The 19,034-nt window shown below is 47.8% G+C and overlaps 1 protein-coding gene across 4 annotated transcripts in view; it reads right to left on the reverse strand.

Moving 5' to 3' along the window:
- Positions 1-19,034, reverse strand: part of SURF1 (SURF1 cytochrome c oxidase assembly factor) — a 37,798-nt gene that overhangs the window by 3,236 nt on the left and 15,528 nt on the right. For 3 of the 4 annotated variants that reach the window (XM_075848686.1, XM_075848684.1, XM_075848685.1), the window contains exons 2-5: positions 18,050-18,131; positions 1,929-2,011; positions 1,580-1,768; positions 732-804 (exon numbers count right to left, since the gene is read on the reverse strand). In XM_075848686.1, coding sequence (XP_075704801.1) covers positions 732-804; positions 1,580-1,768; positions 1,929-2,011; positions 18,050-18,130 — 426 coding nt within the window. In that variant the 5' untranslated portion in view covers position 18,131. Of the gene's footprint in view, positions 1-731; positions 805-1,579; positions 1,769-1,928; positions 2,012-6,713; positions 6,839-18,049; positions 18,132-19,034 lie in introns of all 4 variants that reach the window. The other variant, XM_075848683.1, reaches the window with a different exon arrangement.

A 19,034-nucleotide genomic window follows, 5' to 3' on the forward strand; every position in this document is an offset into this window, starting at 1 on the left:
TGGCGACACTTTTTGGGCATTTGGTTCCTGTTCCTATGTACCATTGGTATCTATGACTGTACATTTCATCTGCGGCTCCGGGGTGATCACCTCATCGTGTCCCGTGGGTCTGAGCGGTTTCTCTTTTTTTGTCTGTCATCTTTTAATGATTAGAAAGTGTTGACTTTTTTATTGGACGATCGGTGAGTGTCCTGCGTGACCTTTTCAGTTTGGTTTTGTTTCTTCGCATGCATTTTTTTTTTTGCACTTCATTTTATGGAATTTTTCATCAGTGTTGACCGGTTCACATCTCGCTTTAGCCGTGTGACAGAGGAATATGTCGTCCATAAGACCTCAGGAGTAAAAAAAAAAAAAAAAAAAGGATACTGCGTACTATCCATTTTTTTTGCAGCATGCCTCTGTATAGGAGGTGAAAAAAAAGTAAGCCAACGAATGATGGCCTGGCGGGTAAATGGGGCCCTATGGATATGTTCGGCGTAAGGGTCGGGAGCATTCCTGGCGCATATTCAAACCTAGTGTAAAAACGATATGTGAACAGAGCCTAAACAGTAAGGGGCAAAGTCATGTAAAGCGTATGAGAGCGGGGGAGGGGTGAGGTCCATCTTATTACACATGCTACAACGGACACAGAAACACAGCATGTGCCATATGGGAATCTCTGTAATGTGGCCCAGGGGTCGGGTTTTTTTAGCTGGGGAAGATCCAGTTCACTCTTTGTATTCTCTGCTCACCTGACCCTCCATTCTTGTCTGTGGAGTCAGCTTCTTGTTTGGGACAAAACCCCTGTTTACCAAGATGGTGATTCTGTAGGTAAATTATTATGCCTTGTTAGAGGTAGAGATGGCAAATGAAAGAGCACTAGTAAGACAACCGTGAACTTAGAGTACCACCCCTTCCATAATATCATCATCAGACCTAGGACACCACCCCTTCCATGACATCATCATCAGACCTAGGACACCACCCCTTCCATGACATCATCATCAGACCTAGGGCACCACCCCTTCCATGAGATCATCATCATCAGACCTAGGGCACCACCCCTTCCATGAGATCATCATCAGACCTAGGGCACCACCCCTTCCATGACATCATCATCAGACCTAGGGCACCACCCCTTCCATGACATCATCAGACCTAGGGCACCACCCCTTCTATGACACCATTACACCTAGGACACCACCCCTTCTATGACACCATTACACCTAGGACACCACCACTTTCATGACATCATCAACATTACAACAAGGGTTCCACCCTTTTTATGACATCATTATTACATCTAGGGCACCAACACTTTTCATGACACCATTATTACACCTCACATAACACTCCTTCCATGACATCATCATTACAAAAAGAGTTCCACCCCTTCTATGACCTCATCATTACACCTAGGTTACCACCCCTTTCATGACATCATTATAACAAGGGTTCCACTCATCATCTCTACAACTAGGGTACCACCCCTTTCATGACCTCATCACAACTAGGGTACTACCATATCAAGCGTCACATTAGAATAAAATATTGGAACACTGGTTGCATTGGGAGCAAATTATGTGGTAAAATGACATACCCAAGGTCCGTGCAGCGGAAGGGGGTGATGACATGAGCGCCGTTCTCCTGAGGTCCCATCCCACCCGACGGCGGAGACTCGTTACTTGGTTTCATCAGGGTGCGGGGCTTGAGGTAAAGCTCCTTTGAGTGATCAAAATGACCTCTGACCTTGACAGGATGAAACTCCAATGTCTGAAGTTCTGTGGGACTGAACACATTAAACATTGACCCCAAGTTCAGCCTCTGCCCACTAAATGGTGAACACATTCAACTTCATCAACTGGCCTTTTCTTTTTTTATATAGTCCTCCAGGGCCATTTCTCCTGCTTCTCGAGCCCTGACAAAGCTGCATGTAAAGGGTAACTCACTCTGTGGGGAGAGGTATGGGACTGGACCGAAACTGGGACTCCACCTGCTGTATGAGATTCAGCTTCCACCTCCGTCGCTGGATCTAAAAAGAAGAGACAAAAATAGCAGAATCAGTCGGGCGTTGTCGTCTATAACCCGTCTACTCCAATCCCTGCGAGATCTCACTCCATAAACTGGAGCATCAGCAGGGACTGTAGAGTGGAGCGCAAAATCTCTTCTAGAATGTTTGGTGTTAATTCTCTGCTATTCAGAGTGTCTACCGGCTTTATCCTCCTCGTTCCTCTTTCTAAAACTCAACATGGAGAAAACCAAATTCATCTTCTTTCCCCCTTAACCCCCTACCAGGACTATCAATCGTCTCACAAGTCCGCTGCCTCGGGATAACCCTTGACCCTATCCTTCAAACCGCACATCAGAGCCTTTCGCATCTCCACCTCAAAAATATTTCTTGAATCAGCTCAATCTTCAACCTGAAGTCAACAAAAAAGCTTGTACCTGCCCTCATCATCTCCCACCCAGACTACTGCAACATCCTGGTCTGTGGCCTTCCATCTAAAACCCCTCCAATCCACCCTCAACGCTGCCTCCCCCTCTGACAATCCCTTTACGGGCTCCCCATTGCTCAAGGAATCCACTGCAAAACAGTAACAATAACTTACACTCCTCAACATTGAAATTACACCAAGAAGGAGAAGCCGCCGGGGGCTGCAGACGGAGGAAGTCGCTAATATCTGCAAAGAATGACATTTTCCAGCTCCAATCTGTGGCATGTGGGGGGGGGGGGGGGGGGGGGGCATAAAAATCAGATTGAAAGCAAAGTTTTTTTTTAGCCACATGAAATCTCAAAACTCATATCGCGGGGTGCGGGAGGATTGTGCGGGGCCTCCTGCTCGTCCACGTTCCAGTTATCGCCACTTGTCACAAACAGAGCGGGACAGAATCCTTGACCTGAGACCTTGGTTTATCACTCCGGCAGATCGCTACGCGCCGTAGCCGAGAGGTCAGCACTGATCAACGTTGTGTGTCCCGGAGGTTGGGAGAACAATGATGAACGGGAAGAACAGCAAGAGGTGCGCGAAGGTGAACCTCTGCACGGACGGATCGTCTGATTGGAATAGCGCGTAGTGATCCATTCTGTACGGCAACCGGTGTCCACACAAACCATAAGAAGGCGTTTCCACGACATTGGGCTACGAGCCAGACGTCCAGCTACAGCTGTTCCATTGACCACGCGCCACCGCTCCCAAAGGCCATCATGGTGCAGAGCAATACGACAATAGAGGCTGAAATGGAGGTCTATCCTCTTCAGCGATGAGTCCCGCTTTTGTCTCACATGCAATTATAGCCGGAGATTGTCCACGTGGTCTCCCAACCAATGACATGAAGAGGCCTTCACAAGAGAACGCCACACGGTCCTACTCCCGGGATTATGGTGAGGGGTGGTATAATGTACGGCAGCCAGACCCTCTTGTTTAGGTCAGGTGCACTGACAGCTCGATGTTACATTGATTTGGTCGTGGAACCAGTGGTGCGGCCTTTTCTCCAAAGTGTCTTAGAAGCCGTTTTTCAACAGGGCAACGCCTCGTGGTCAGGCTACTGTGAGCAGCCGGCGTGGCCTAAACGTGCTACCACGGCCTGCAGCGTCCCCGGACTGGTCTTCCATCGAGCACATCTAGGACGTCATTGGTCGGCAATTTCCAGGTGTTAAAATTTCAATGGTAAGGAGTGTACAAGTCTGTCCACAACCTGTCCCCTCCATACATCTCTACCCTAATCTCCTGATACCTCCTCACATGTAATCTCCTGTCCACAACCTGTCCCCTCCATACATCTCTACCCTAATCTCCTGATACCTCCTCACATGTAATCTCCTGTCCACAACCTGTCCTCTCCATACATCTCTACCCTAATCTCCTGATACCCCCTCACATGTAATCTCCTGTCCACAACCTGTCCCCTCCATACATCTCTACCCTAATCTCCTGATACCTCCTCACATGTAATCTCCTGTCCACAACCTGTCCTCTCCATACATCTCTACCCTAATCTCCTGATACCTCCTCACATGTAATCTCCTGTCCACAACCTGTCCTCCCCATACATCTCTACCCTAATCTCCTGATACCTCCCCACATGTAATCTCCTGTCCACAACCTGTCCTCCCCATACATCTCTACCCTAATCTCCTGATACCTCCCCACATGTAATCTCCTGTCCACAACCTGTCCCCTCCATACATCTCTACCCTAATCTCCTGATACCATCACATGTAATCTCCTGTCCACAACCTGTCCTCTCCATACATCTCTACCCTAATCTCCTGATACCTCCCACATGTAATCTCCTGTCCACAACCTGTCCTCTCCATACATCTCTACCCTAATCTCCTGATACCTCCTCACATGTAATCTCCTGTCCACAACCTGTCCTCTCCATACATCTCTACCCTAATCTCCTGATTCCTCCTCACATGTAATCTACTGTCCACAACCTGTCCTCTCCATACATCTCTACCCTAATCTCCTGATACCCCCCACATGTAATCTCCTGTCCACAACCTGTCCCCTCCATACATCTCTACCCTAATCTCCTGATACCCCCCACATGTAATCTCCTGCCCACAACATGTCCTCTCCATACATCTCTACCCTAATCTCCTGATACCTCCACACATGTAATCTCATGTCCACAACCTGTCCCCTCCATACATCTCTACCCTAATCTCCTGATACCCCCTCACATGTGATCTCCTGTCCACAACCTGTCCCCTCCATACATCTCTACCCTAATCTCCTGATACCTCCCCACATGAAATCTCCTGTCCACAACCTGTCCTCTCCATACATCTCTACCCTAATCTCCTGATACCTCCTCACATGTAATCTCCTGTCCACAACCTGTCCTCTCCATACATCTCTACCCTAATCTCCTGATACCCCTCACATGTAATCTCCTGTCCACAACCTGTCCTCTCCATACATCTCTACCCTAATCTCCTGATACCTCCACACATGTAATCTCCTGTCCACAACCTGTCCTCTCCATACATCTCTACCCTAATCTCCTGATACCCCTCACATGTAATCTCCTGTATACAACCTGTCCTCTCCATACATCTCTACCCTAATCTCCTGATTCCTCCTCACATGTAATCTCCTGTATACAACCTGTCCCCTCCATACATCTCTACCCTAATCTCCTGATACCTCCCACATGTAATCTCCTGTCCACAACCTGTCCTCTCCATACATCTCTACCCTAATCTCCTGATACCCCCACACATGTAATCTCCTGTCCACAACCTGCCCTCTCCATACATCTCTACCCTAATCTCCTGATACCTCCTCACATGTAATCTCCTGTCCACAACCTGTCCTCTCCATACATCTCTACCCTAATCTCCTGATACCTCCTCACATGTAATCTCCTGTCCACAACCTGTCCTCTCCATACATCTCTACCCTAATCTCCTGATACCTCCTCACATGTAATCTTCTGTCCACAACCTGTCCTCTCCATACATCTCTACCCTAATCTCCTGATACCCCCCACATGTAATCTACTGTCCACAACCTGTCCTCTCCATACATCTCTACCCTAATCTCCTGATACCTCCTCACATGTAATCTCCTGTATACAACCTGTCCCCTCCATACATCTCTACACTAATCTCCTGATACCTCCTCACATGTAATCTACTGTCCACAACCTGTCCTCTCCATACATCTCTACCCTAATCTCCTGATACCCCCCACATGTAATCTCCTGTCCACAACCTGTCCTCTCCATACATCTCTACCCTAATCTCCTGATACCTCCTCACATGTAATCTCCTGCCCACAACATGTCCTCTCCATACATCTCTACCCTAATCTCCTGATACCTCCACACATGTAATCTCATGTCCACAACCTGTCCCCTCCATACATCTCTACCCTAATCTCCTGATACCCCCTCACATGTGATCTCCTGTCCACAACCTGTCCCCTCCATACATCTCTACCCTAATCTCCTGATACCTCCTCACATGTAATCTACTGTCCACAACCTGTCCTCTCCATACATCTCTACCCTAATCTCCTGATACCTCCTCACATGTAATCTCCTGTCCACAACCTGTCCTCTCCATACATCTCTACCCTAATCTCCTGATACCCCCCACATGTAATCTCCTGTCCACAACCTGTCCTCTCCATACATCTCTACCCTAATCTCCTGATACCTCCACACATGTAATCTCCTGTCCACAACCTGTCCTCTCCATACATCTCTACCCTAATCTCCTGATACCTCCTCACATGTAATCTCCTGTCCACAACCTGTCCTCTCCATACATCTCTACCCTAATCTCCTGATACCCCCCACATGTAATCTCCTGTCCACAACCTGCCCTCTCCATACATCTCTACCCTAATCTCCTGATACCTCCTCACATGTAATCTCCTGTCCACAACCTGTCCCCTCCATACATCTCTACACTAATCTCCTGATACCCCTCACATGTAATCTCCTGTCCACAACCTGTCCTCTCCATATATCTCTACCCTAATCTCCTGATACCTCCCACATGTAATCTCCTGTCCACAACCTGTCCTCTCCTTACATCTCTACCCTAATCTCCTGATACCTCCTCACATGTAATCTCCTGTCCTTTCGATGATTTGGGAAATTACCAATGCAGCAAAGTGCCGTTACGTCAGGTGACAGATCTATGTAAGATACAATACCATGTGCTTGGCCTGCCGTATACTGCGCTTTACACGGTACATACACCGATCATTTACCTGCCAAGTGCCGAGCCCAAGGGAGGCGACAGGGATGAGCAAGAGAAGCCATTTCATTAGCGGATCCTTCCTGGACTCTGCCAATGTGTAAGAAGAAAATGTTCTCTGGGAGTCGCTGCCAAGACCTGGATGAGACCGAGAGAAGAGCTCAGTCCAGAACATTGGTACATCACATACACCCACCAATGTTTTGAAGATTTTAAGCTCCGGGCTAGATCCCTCATAACAGCTCTATGAAATACTCCAGAGCTGCACTCACTATTCTGCTGGTGGAGTCACTGTGTACATACATTACTTATCCTATACTGATCCTGAGTTATATCCTGTATTATACTCCAGAGCTGCACTCACTATTCTGCTGGTGGAGTCACTGTGTACATACATTACATTACTTATCCTGTACTGATCCTGAGTTACATGCTGTATTATACTCCAGAGCTGCACTCACTATTCTGCTGGTGGAGTCACTGTGTACATACATTACTTATCCTATACTGATCCTGAGTTATATCCTGTATTATACTCCAGAGCTGCACTCACTATTCTGCTGGTGGAGTCACTGTGTACATACATTACATTACTTATCCTGTACTGATCCTGAGTTACATCCTGTATTATACTCCAGAGCTGCACTCACTATTCTGCTGGTGGAGTCACTGTGTACATACATTACATTACTTATCCTGTACTGATCCTGAGTTATATCCTGTATTATACTCCAGAGCTGCACTCACTATTCTGCTGGTGGAGTCACTGTGTACATACATTACATTACTTATCCTGTACTGATCCTGAGTTACATCCTGTATTATACTCCAGAGCTGCACTCACTATTCTGCTGGAGGAGTCACTGTGTACATACATTACATTACTTCTCCTGTACTGATCCTGAGTTATATCCTGTATTATACTCCAGAGCTGCACTCACTATTCTGCTGGTGGAGTCACTGTGTACATACATTACATTACTTATCCTGTACCAATCCTGAGTTATATCCTGTATTATACTCCAAAGCTGCACTCACTATTCTGCTGGTGGAGTCACTGTGTACATACATTACATTACTTATCCTGTACTGATCCTGAGTTATATCCTGTATTATACTCCAGAGCTGCACTCACTATTCTGCTGGTGGAGTCACTGTGTACATACATTACTTATCCTGTACCAATCCTGAGTTACATCCTGTATTATACTCCAGAGCTGCACTCACTATTCTGCTGGTGGAGTCACTGTGTACATACATTACATTACTTATCCTGTCAAGAAATGGGTTCCATAGTGTGACTGATCTTACAGTAGAGGCTCCATAGTGTGACTGATCTTACAGTAGAGGATCCATAGTGTGACTGCTCTTACAGTAGAGGGTCCATAGTGTGACCGCTCTTACAGTAGAGGCTCCATAGTGTGACCGCTCTTACAGTAGAGACTCCATAGTGTGACTGATCTTACAGTAGAGGTTCCATAGTGTGACTGCTCTTACAGTAGAGGCTTCATAGTGTGACCGCTCTTACAGTAGAGGTTCCATAGTGTGACTGATCTTACAGTAGAGGTTCCATAGTGTGACTGCTCTTACAGTAGAGGTTCCATAGTGTGACTGCTCTTACAGTAGAGGGCCCATAGTGTGACTGATCTTACAGTAGAGGCTCCATAGTGTGACTGCTCTTACAGTAGAGGCTTCATAGTGTGACCGCTCTTACAGTAGAGGCTCCATAGTGTGACCGCTCTTACAGTAGAGGCTCCATAGTGTGACTGATCTTACAGTAGAGGTTCCATAGTGTGACTGCTCTTACAGTAGAGGCTCCATAGTGTGACTGATCTTACAGCAGAGGCTCCATAGTGTGACTGATCTTACAGTAGAGGTTCCATAGTGTGACTGATCTTACAGTAGAGGCTCCATAGTGTGACTCCTCTTACAGTAGAGGCTCCATAGTGTGACTGCTCTTACAGTAGAGGTTCCATAGTGTGACTGCTCTTACAGTAGAGGCTCCATAGTGTGACTTCTCTTACAGTAGAGGCTCCATAGTGTGACTGATCTTACAGTAGAGGCTCCATAGTGTGACGGCTCTTACAGTAGAGGCTCCATAGTGTGACTGATCTTACAGTAGAGGCTCCATAGTGTGACTGCTCTTACAGTAGAGGCTCCATAGTGTGACGGCTCTTACAGTAGAGGCTCCATAGTGTGACCGATCTTACAGTAGAGGTTCCATAGTGTGACTGCTCTTACAGTAGAGGCTCCATAGTGTGACGGCTCTTACAGTAGAGGTTCCATAGTGTGACTGATCTTACAGTAGAGGCTCCATAGTGTGACCGCTCTTACAGTAGAGGCTCCATAGTGTGACGGCTCTTACAGTAGAGGCTCCATAGTGTGACTGATCTTACAGTAGAGGCTCCATAGTGTGACTGCTCTTACAGTAGAGGCTCCATAGTGTGACGGCTCTTACAGTAGAGGCTCCATAGTGTGACCGATCTTACAGTAGAGGCTCCATAGTGTGACCGCTCTTACAGTAGAGGCTCCATAGTGTGACTGCTCTTACAGTAGAGGTTCCATAGTGTGACTGATCTTACAGTAGAGGTTCCATAGTGTGACTGCTCTTACAGTAGAGGTTCCATAGTGTGACTGCTCTTACAGTAGAGGTTCCATAGTGTGACTGCTCTTACAGTAGAGGCTCCATAGTGTGACTGCTCTTACAGTAGAGGTTCCATAGTGTGACTGATCTTACAGTAGAGGCTCCATAGTGTGACTGATCTTACAGTAGAGGTTCCATAGTGTGACTGATCTTACAGTAGAGGTTCCATAGTGTGACTGCTCTTACAGTAGAGGTTCCATAGTGTGACTGCTCTTACAGTAGAGGTTCCATAGTGTGACTGATCTTACAGTAGAGGCTCCATAGTGTGACTGCTCTTACAGTAGAGGCTCCATAGTGTGACTGATCTTACAGTAGAGGTTCCATAGTGTGACTGCTCTTACAGTAGAGGTTCCATAGTGTGACTGCTCTTACAGTAGAGGTTCCATAGTGTGACTGCTCTTACAGTAGAGGTTCCATAGTGTGACTGATCTTACAGTAGAGGTTCCATAGTGTGACTGCTCTTACAGTAGAGGCTTCATAGTGTGACCGTTCTTACAGTAGAGGGTCCATAGTGTGACCGCTCTTACACTAGAGGCTCCATAGTGTGACTGCTCTTACAGTAGAGGCTCCATAGTGTGACTGATCTTACAGTAGAGGTTCCATAGTGTGACTGCTCTTACAGTAGAGGCTTCATAGTGTGACCGCTCTTACAGTAGAGGTTCCATAGTGTGACCGATCTTACAGTAGAGGCTCCATAGTGTGACTGCTCTTACAGTAGAGGTTCCATAGTGTGACTGCTCTTACAGTAGAGGCTCCATAGTGTGACTGCTCTTACAGTAGAGGTTCCATAGTGTGACTGTTCTTACAGTAGAGGTTCCATAGTGTGACTGATCTTACAGTAGAGGTTCCATAGTGTGACTGCTCTTACAGTAGAGGCTTCATAGTGTGACCGCTCTTACAGTAGAGGCTCCATAGTGTGACTGATCTTACAGTAGAGGTTCCATAGTGTGACTGCTCTTACAGTAGAGGCTCCATAGTGTGACTGATCTTACAGTAGAGGCTCCATAGTGTGACTGATCTTACAGCAGAGGCTCCATAGTGTGACTGATCTTACAGTAGAGGTTCCATAGTGTGACTGATCTTACAGTAGAGGCTCCATAGTGTGACTGCTCTTACAGTAGAGGTTCCATAGTGTGACTGCTCTTACAGTAGAGGCTCCATAGTGTGACTTCTCTTACAGTAGAGGTTCCATAGTGTGACTGCTCTTACAGTAGAGGCTCCATAGTGTGACTTCTCTTACAGTAGAGGCTCCATAGTGTGACTGATCTTACAGTAGAGGCTCCATAGTGTGACGGCTCTTACAGTAGAGGCTCCATAGTGTGACTGATCTTACAGTAGAGGCTCCATAGTGTGACTGCTCTTACAGTAGAGGCTCCATAGTGTGACGGCTCTTACAGTAGAGGCTCCATAGTGTGACCGATCTTACAGTAGAGGTTCCATAGTGTGACTGATCTTACAGTAGAGGCTCCATAGTGTGGCTGCTCTTACAGTAGAGGTTCCATAGTGTGACCGCTCTTACAGTAGAGGCTCCATAGTGTGACTGCTCTTACAGTAGAGGCTCCATAGTGTGACTGCTCTTACAGTAGAGGCTCCATAGTGTGACGGCTCTTACAGTAGAGGCTCCATAGTGTGACCGATCTTACAGTAGAGGCTCCATAGTGTGACCGCTCTTACAGTAGAGGTTCCATAGTGTGACTGATCTTACAGTAGAGGTTCCATAGTGTGACTGATCTTACAGTAGAGGCTCCATAGTGTGGCTGCTCTTACAGTAGAGGTTCCATAGTGTGACCGCTCTTACAGTAGAGGTTCCTTCGAGCTGGGAGAATACCGTTCTCCCGTTATAAAGTATAGGAGCACGGTCTGTAAAATGAAGAAAGATTCATTACTTACCGGTAATCGGTTATTCAAGAACCTATGATCGCACCCCTGGAGAGATGTCGCATCCGCTGGACAGGAAACCTGAGGATATAAAAAGGGACGCCCCTCATCGACCTTATGAGGGCTCATCTGGGAGGGTAACAGCGGGTGCCGTCATAGGTTCTAGAAAAACCGATTACCGGTAAGTAATCCATCCTTTACCCTTTCACCTATGACAGCACCCCTGGAGATGGAAAATAGAAGTCAGTATTTAGGGTGGGACCGCAGCTTCTTACCAAAGGCCGAGTCCGAGGCTGCTGTAACCGGTAGTGCTGGAGGAAGGTGCGAGGGGAACTCCATGTGGCCGCCGTACATATCTGGTCTAGAGACGCCTCTGCTCATGAAGTGGACACGGCCCTGGTGGAGTGAGCTCCGAAAACCTCTGGGGACTTGAGCTTCTGATTTATGTCGGCTGATCGTATGGACGGCTAATTCCACCTCGCTATGGTGGCTTTACTGGCTGCCGAACCCTTGTTATGACCCTGAAACTGGACAAACAGATTCTCTGAGGATCTCAGGTCCGGGGTGATCTTCAGGTTCTGGACTCGGCATCTTCTCACGTCTGGGCGGTTTAACTGTTGTTCTCGCTGATTTTTTGGGGAATCACAAAAAGAGGGAAGGACAATATCTTGGTCTAAGTGAAAAGGAGAGACCAGTTTAGGAAGAATCCTGGTAAGGTTTTTAGGATGACTCTATCGTCTAGCAGTAGGGTATGTGGAGAGAAGACAGAGAGGGCCCGAATCTCACTCCACGGGCTGATGTAACGGCCAACAGGAAGGTCATCTGATTTCCCGGAGATCGAGTCTATTGGTTCACATGGTGGATTTATCATCGCCTGGAGAACGAGATTTAAAGAGGCTGTCACCAGATTATAAGGGCCCCATCTCCTGCATCATTTTATGGGCGCTGGAATGTAGAGAACTGCAGTGGTTTTATTTTGATCTTTTTTCAGCAAATTATGACCTTTATTACATTTATGCAAATTAGTTTCTTAATGCCCAAGTGGGCGTATTACAAAGAAGTGTATGACGCTGACCAATCAGTGACCAATCAGCGTCATACACTTCTCTCCATTACACCCAAGCTTGTTTCACTGAACAGCGTGATCTCGCGTGACCGGTCCTTCATCCCTGCGTCCGAAGACTGAACATATATCGTCTCCAGGCGTATGAGAAGTTACAGTCGTCGGATCTGCAGCAGCATCACCGGTGGGCGAAAGTGACGTCACGCGAGATCACGCTGTTCAGTGAAACAAGCTTGGGTGTAATGGAGAGAAGTGTATGACGCTGATTGGTCACTGATTGGTCAGCGTCATACACTTCTTTGTAATACGCCCACTTGGGCATTAAGAAACTAATTTGCATAAATGTAATAAAGGTCATAATTTGCTGAAAAAGATCAAAATAAAACCACTGCAGTTCTCTACATTCCAGCGCCCATAAAATGATGCAGGAGATGGGGCCCTTATAATCTGGTGACAGCCTCTTTATGAACTGGGGATCTCATCGGGGGTTTGATCTGGGGGCAGCGGTTAGGAAGCTCTTGATCCAGGGCTGTTCTGCTCATTTAGAATTGAAGAAGGAACTTAAAGCAGAAATCTGAACCTTTAACGTAGTAAGGCCTAAGGTTATTATTTAATCCTGCCCGGAGGAAATCCAATATTAAGGGAGTATCTGGTCTGGTTAAAGGATTAATATCCCTGCAGGAAGGCCTTCCAGGACCTCTGATATATTTTTGAGGTAACCGTTTTCCTACTGGCTAGTAGGGTGGATTGAAGGTCGGGGTGTATTACTGGGCCCTGATATAGAAGGTCTGACATGTTCGGGAGAACCCATGGTTGGTCTGAAGACATTTTCCTCCACCACGTGAACCATGGTCTTTGGCCAGAAGGGGCTATTAATATCACCCTGGCCTGGTCTTCTCTGACCTTTCATATTACTCTTGGGAGGAGGTTCCGGGGGGGGGGGGGGGAGGCGTATCCTCTCTCTTGACTCCAACACTGGGAGAATGCGTCTATTGCTGTTGGCTGGTCTAAAGGGTTTAGGGAGAAGAATCTTTGGGTCTTCCTGTTTTCCTTAGACGCAAATAGATCTATTGATGGGGTTCCCCATTGGAGGATGATTTTCTGAAATCCTGTTGTATTCAGGCACCATTCTGATTGGCGAAGCCTTTCTCTGCCTAGGAAGTCTGCCACCTGGTTGTCTTTTCCCTTCAGATGGACGGCTGATCAGGTCAATAGGTGGCGTTCTGCCAGGAAAAAGATCTCCGAGAAGTCCATCAGCGAGGCCGATCTTGTACCCCCTGACGATATAAAAGACACTGTGGTCGTGTTGTCGGAATAGATCTTTAAGTGTCGACCTGAAATTGCTGGTATGGATCTCAAGGCCTGAAGAACTGCCGCCAGTTCCCTGAAGTTGGAGGATCTCTGAACGGTCTGTTGACCCCACTGACCCTGAAGAAGAGAGGAGTCGTAATGGGCTCCCCATCCCCAAGGACTCGCATCTGTGGTAATGTTGAGAGTAGGGGTTAACTTCCATGGAATGAGGTTCTCCCTGTTCAACCACCATCTGAGGGACAGCCTTGCTGCGGAAGAGATGTGTAGGGGCTGTCTAGGGAGAGACTGCTCCTATCCCACAGATTTATGATGTCCCACTGTAGGGGCCTGGATCTGAAGTGAGCCCATAGTACAGCTGGGAGCCCTGGACCTTAAGTGAGCCCATAGTACAGCTGGGAGCCCTGGACCTGAAGTGAGCCCATAGTACAGCTAGGAGTCCTGGATCTGAAGTGAGCCCAAAGTACAGCTGGGAGCCCTCCGACCTGAAGTGAGCCCATAGTACAGCTGGGAGCCCTGGATCTGAAGTGAGCCCAAAGTACAGCTGGGAGTCCTGGTCCTGAAGTGAGCCCATAGTACAGCTGGGAGCCCTGGATCTGAAGTGAGCCCATAGTACAGCTGGGAGCCATGGATCTGAAGTGAGCCCATAGTACAGCTGGGAGCCCTGGATCTGAAGTGAGCCGATAATACCGCTGGGAGCCCTGGATCTGAAGTGAGCCCATAGTACAGCTGGGAGCCCTGGATCTGAAGTGAGCCCATAATACCGCTGGGAGCCCTGGACCTGAAGTGAGCCCATAATACAGCTGGGAGCCCTGGACCTGAAGTGAGCCCATAGTACAGCCGGGAGCCCTGGATCTGAAGTGAGCCCATAGTACAGCTGGGAGCCCTGGATCTGAAGTGAGCCCATAATACCGCTGGGATGCCCTGGACGTGATGTGAGCCCATAGTACAGCTGGGAGCCCTGGACCTGAAGTGAGCCCATAGTACAGCTGGGATGCCCTGGACCTGAAGTGAGCCCATAGTACAGCTGGGAGCCCTCCGACCTGAAGTGAGCCAATAGTACAGCTGGGAGCCCTGGATCTGAAGTGAGCCCATAGTACAGCTGGGAGCCCTGGATCTGAAGTGAGCCCATAGTACAGCTGGGAGCCCTGGATCTGAAGTGAGCCCATAGTACAGCTGGGATGCCCTGGACCTGAAGTGAGCCCATAGTACAGCTGGGAGCCCTCCGACCTGAAGTGAGCCAATAGTACAGCTGGGAGCCCTGGATCTGAAGTGAGCCCATAGTACAGCTGGGATGCATGACGTCATGAGGCCCAGGACAGACAAGGCTTTCCTGAAAGATGTCGTATGGCTCAGGTAGATCTCTGATATCCTGTCTATCAGGTGACTGATTTTTTGTCTTCTGGAAGGAAGGACGTCTGCTTGGAGTCCAGCAGAGTTCCCAGGAATACGCATCTTTTTGATGGGTTTAGATTTGATTTTTTTACATTTATGTTCCATCCTAATTTTGCTAGTATAGCGCAAACTATTTGTATTTGTAGGGCCAAGGTTTGAGATGTTTCTGCAACCAACAGAAAATCGTCCAGGTCCGGGATCAGGAAAATGTCGTTCGTCCTGGTCATTTCCGCTATTAGTTTAGAAAATACCCTTGGGGCCTGTGAGATGCCAAAGGGGAGGGCTCTGTATTGTCGGTGAATTACGGACCCGTTGAGTGTCACTGCTACCCTTAGATATCTTTGATGATTAAGACATATGGGTACGTGATAGTAAGCGTCCTCCAGGTCTATTGAGGCCATCACACAATCCCTGGAGAGGAGATTTATAGTTGATGCGATACTCTCCATGTAGAATTTTTTGTAGGTCAGATAAAAGATTTCATCTTTTTAGGTTTATAATGACCCTGTGTTCTCCTCCTGGTTTGTTCACGAGGAAGAGAGGGGAATAAAAGCCCTGACCGGTCTCTATGCTTGGAACTTGGATTAGGACTCCTTTTTTTATGAGTGGTAGGACTTCTATTTCTAGGATCTTTTGTTGGTCCGGGCTCCTTAGGGCCCTTGTGGGAAAAAAATCTGTCTGGGGGAAGAGATCTGAACTCTAGCACGTACCCCGTTTTTAGGATTCCTAGAATCCAAGGATTTGCTGATATCTTTTGCCAATCCTTGAAAAACAGGGAAAGACGACCCCCCACTGTAGGTCCTGTGGCATCATTGTTGGTCCCTATTTTTAGGGTCCTTCTGGGGCCTGAAGAGAAAGGACTTATTCTTCCTGGTAAATCTTGAAGGTCTAAAGTCCTGTCCCCTAGGGTTAGATCTTTTGTTATTAGGCCCTTTGGGAGGAAAGGAATCTCTTGTTGGCCTTGCTTGTGCAGGGAACCCCTTCTTACTGTCTGACGCTTTTTCCAGAAGGTCATCAAGAGGGGGCCCAAAGAGATAATCTCCTGAGCAGGGAATAGCGCAGCTTCCCTTTGGATCCGGTGTCCCCTTTCCAGGTTTTCAGCCAGATCGCTCGTCTAGCAGAATTTGACAGGGCCGCTGATCTGGCGGAAAGGCGTACAGAGTCTGAGGCGTCTGCCAAGAAATCTGCGGCTTTGGAAAGTGTTGGAAGGGAGGCAAAGATCTGATCCGAGGGGTCTTGTCTTCTAGATGAAGCTCCAATTGTGCGAGACAGATTTTCAGAGATCCGGCCACACAGGCGGCTGCAATGCCGGGTTTAAAGGCCCCAGTAGAGGCTTCCCAGGTCTCTTTTAGATAGAAGTCGGCCATCCTATCCATAGGGTCAGACAAGGAGCCTCGATCTTCAGAGGGAAGGGAGTGTTTCCTTGATATTTTGGCTACTGGAGCGCCCAGTCTAGGGGGGGTTATCCCGGTCTTTACATGCCTCGTCCTCGGAGGGATACTTCCTTTTGAGGAATTTGGGAATACCTGCTTTCCTATCAGGATTTCTCCATTCTCTTTTAATGAGGTTAGTTATGTTCCTATGGATGGGAAAGGTTTTATTCCTGTTCGGTCCTAGGCCTTGAAACATTATGTCCTGCACGGACCGAGGTTCTTTAGGGTCATCTATGTTCATAGTCGCCCTCACCGTCTTTAGGAGAAGGTCTATGTCCTCTGTTCCTCCCTCCCTCGTCCTCTCCGGAGGAATCTAAGGAGCTGAACTCCCCTTCTTCTCCTAGTTGAGGATCCTCCGCAGCTGAGGAATCAGAATCCATCCGGCTAGAAGAGGCAGACGGAGGATTTTTTCCTCTTAAGGGACTTTAGTGAGTTTCTAACTTCTGCCCTCACAATATCCTTGATAGTTGTGGCTACGTTTGTGGACTCTTCTGAGATGACGTCGTCTAAACATTTCTGACAGAGCCTTTTGTTATAGGACGATGCGAGTTTCTTTTTACATATCGCACATTCCTTGTTATGAGCCTTATCCTGTTTTTTCCTAGGACAATCTCTGGCCTAAACATATGTACAAGAGAAAGGGGAACAGTATTAAGTAAGGAAGAGGGTATTTTAATCTTACCCCATATTCCTGGCGTCCTCAAGTACCGGACTGGAGGATTTGGCATCCGAGCGGTCAGTGCGTCCTGGCGCTTCTCCTGCCGTTTCCACAATGGAGGAAGAAGACTGGAGCGAAGCTCCTGCTGTTTCAGGCCTGAATAGGCCATGGATTGGCTGGGAGGCCCTCGGCTCCGGACGCTGGAGCGCCTCCTCCCCGCATGAGTCACCGGAACACCGCCCCCTGGAGTGTTGGACGCGTCACCCCGCCGGAAGTGACGCGTCACGGCGACTAGAAGTGTCCGTGAATGGGCCGGAAGCCACCAACGGTGGGCATGGTCCAGCTGAGCCGAACATGACCCCGGGAAACCGCTCCCCGCCAGAGGAAGGACCACAGTGTGGACCTTAAACCACCTCCGTTTCCAGGCTCAAGGTTGCTCCCTCCAAAGGAGACTTCTACCTTCCAGAGCTCCCCTAGTGGAATAAGGTGAGACCTCGCTAGGCGGTCTGCAACCCCGGGAGAAGTGCTTTTCCTCAGGACAATCCTTCCATCCGGAGGACAGGAAACCTGACTGGGCATGTGGAGAGGGGCGTCCCTGTTTATATCCTCAGGTTTCCTGTCCAGCGGGTGGGACGTCTGTCATAGGTGAAGGGGTAAAATAGGACATGTCCTATTTTTTTTCGGCAGGTTTCTACGGCACAGACACCCTCCTGTACACGTATGGGAAGGTGTCCGACGGCCATAGAAATGAACGGGCAAATTTATGGTCGTGTGCATGGGGCCTAAGTTAGATGATACTCCTCTGGATGTAAGTATGTTCCCATTCACTGATAGCAATCAGAGATGTTGATATGGTGAGATAATGAAGTATGACCTGTATTAGGGACTGTCATTTTACACTGATGAAGCTTCATTTACAAATAAAGCCAAGTTCTGTCAGTACAAGTTTGTCCGCTCACGTCCTACTTACAGCTCTGAAGGCTCCGTGTGTGTGACTTGGGCTGCAGAAAGGAAGATGGTAACCGAGGCCGCACGAGAGGACACCAGGCATACTGCAAAGCAAGCAGAGAATGTACGTCACTTATACTGGAGGATGTATAATCAAAGTCATGGGACAATCCGATCAAAAGGGGAAATATTATTTATGGGGGGCACTCTACATGGGCATAATATCGGTTGTTGTATGGCAGTTACTTGTGCAAAATTTCCATTCACTTACAGCAAGCATAGATTAAATTATGAGGACCTAAAGCAAAAAAGTGCATTAGAAGTGGACAGTATCTCAGAGCCACAAAGCAGTCCTACACAGCTGCAATACCGCCACCCCCTATATCACCAGCAGGTGTCACTGTTATTACCACCACCTCCTATATCACCAGCAGATGTCACTGTTCTTACCACCACCTCCTATATCACAAATCACCAGCAGATGTCACTGTTATTACCACCACCTCCTATATCACCAGCAGATGTCACTGTTCTTACCACCACCTCCTATATCACATATCACCAGCAGATGTCACTGTTATTACCACCACCTCCTATATCACATATCACCAGCAGAGGTCACTGTTATTACCATCACCTCCTATATCACATATCACCAGCAGATGTCGCTGTTATTACCACCACCACCTCCTATATCACATATCACCAGCAGATGTCACTGTTATTACCACCACCTCCTATATCACATATCACCAGCAGATGTCACTGTTATTACCACCACCTCCTATATCACACATCACCAGCAGAGGTCACTGTTATTACCATCACCTCCTATATCACATATCACCAGCAGATGTCGCTGTTATTACCATCACCTCCTATATCACATATCACCAGCAGATGTCGCTGTTATTACCACCACCACCACCTCCTATATCACATATCACCAGCAGGTGTCACTGTTATTACCACCACCTCCTATATCACCAGCAGATGTCGCTGTTATT

This window comes from Rhinoderma darwinii, unplaced genomic scaffold, assembly GCF_050947455.1.
Source record: "Rhinoderma darwinii isolate aRhiDar2 unplaced genomic scaffold, aRhiDar2.hap1 Scaffold_4462, whole genome shotgun sequence".
Lineage (NCBI taxonomy): Eukaryota > Metazoa > Chordata > Amphibia > Anura > Rhinodermatidae > Rhinoderma > Rhinoderma darwinii.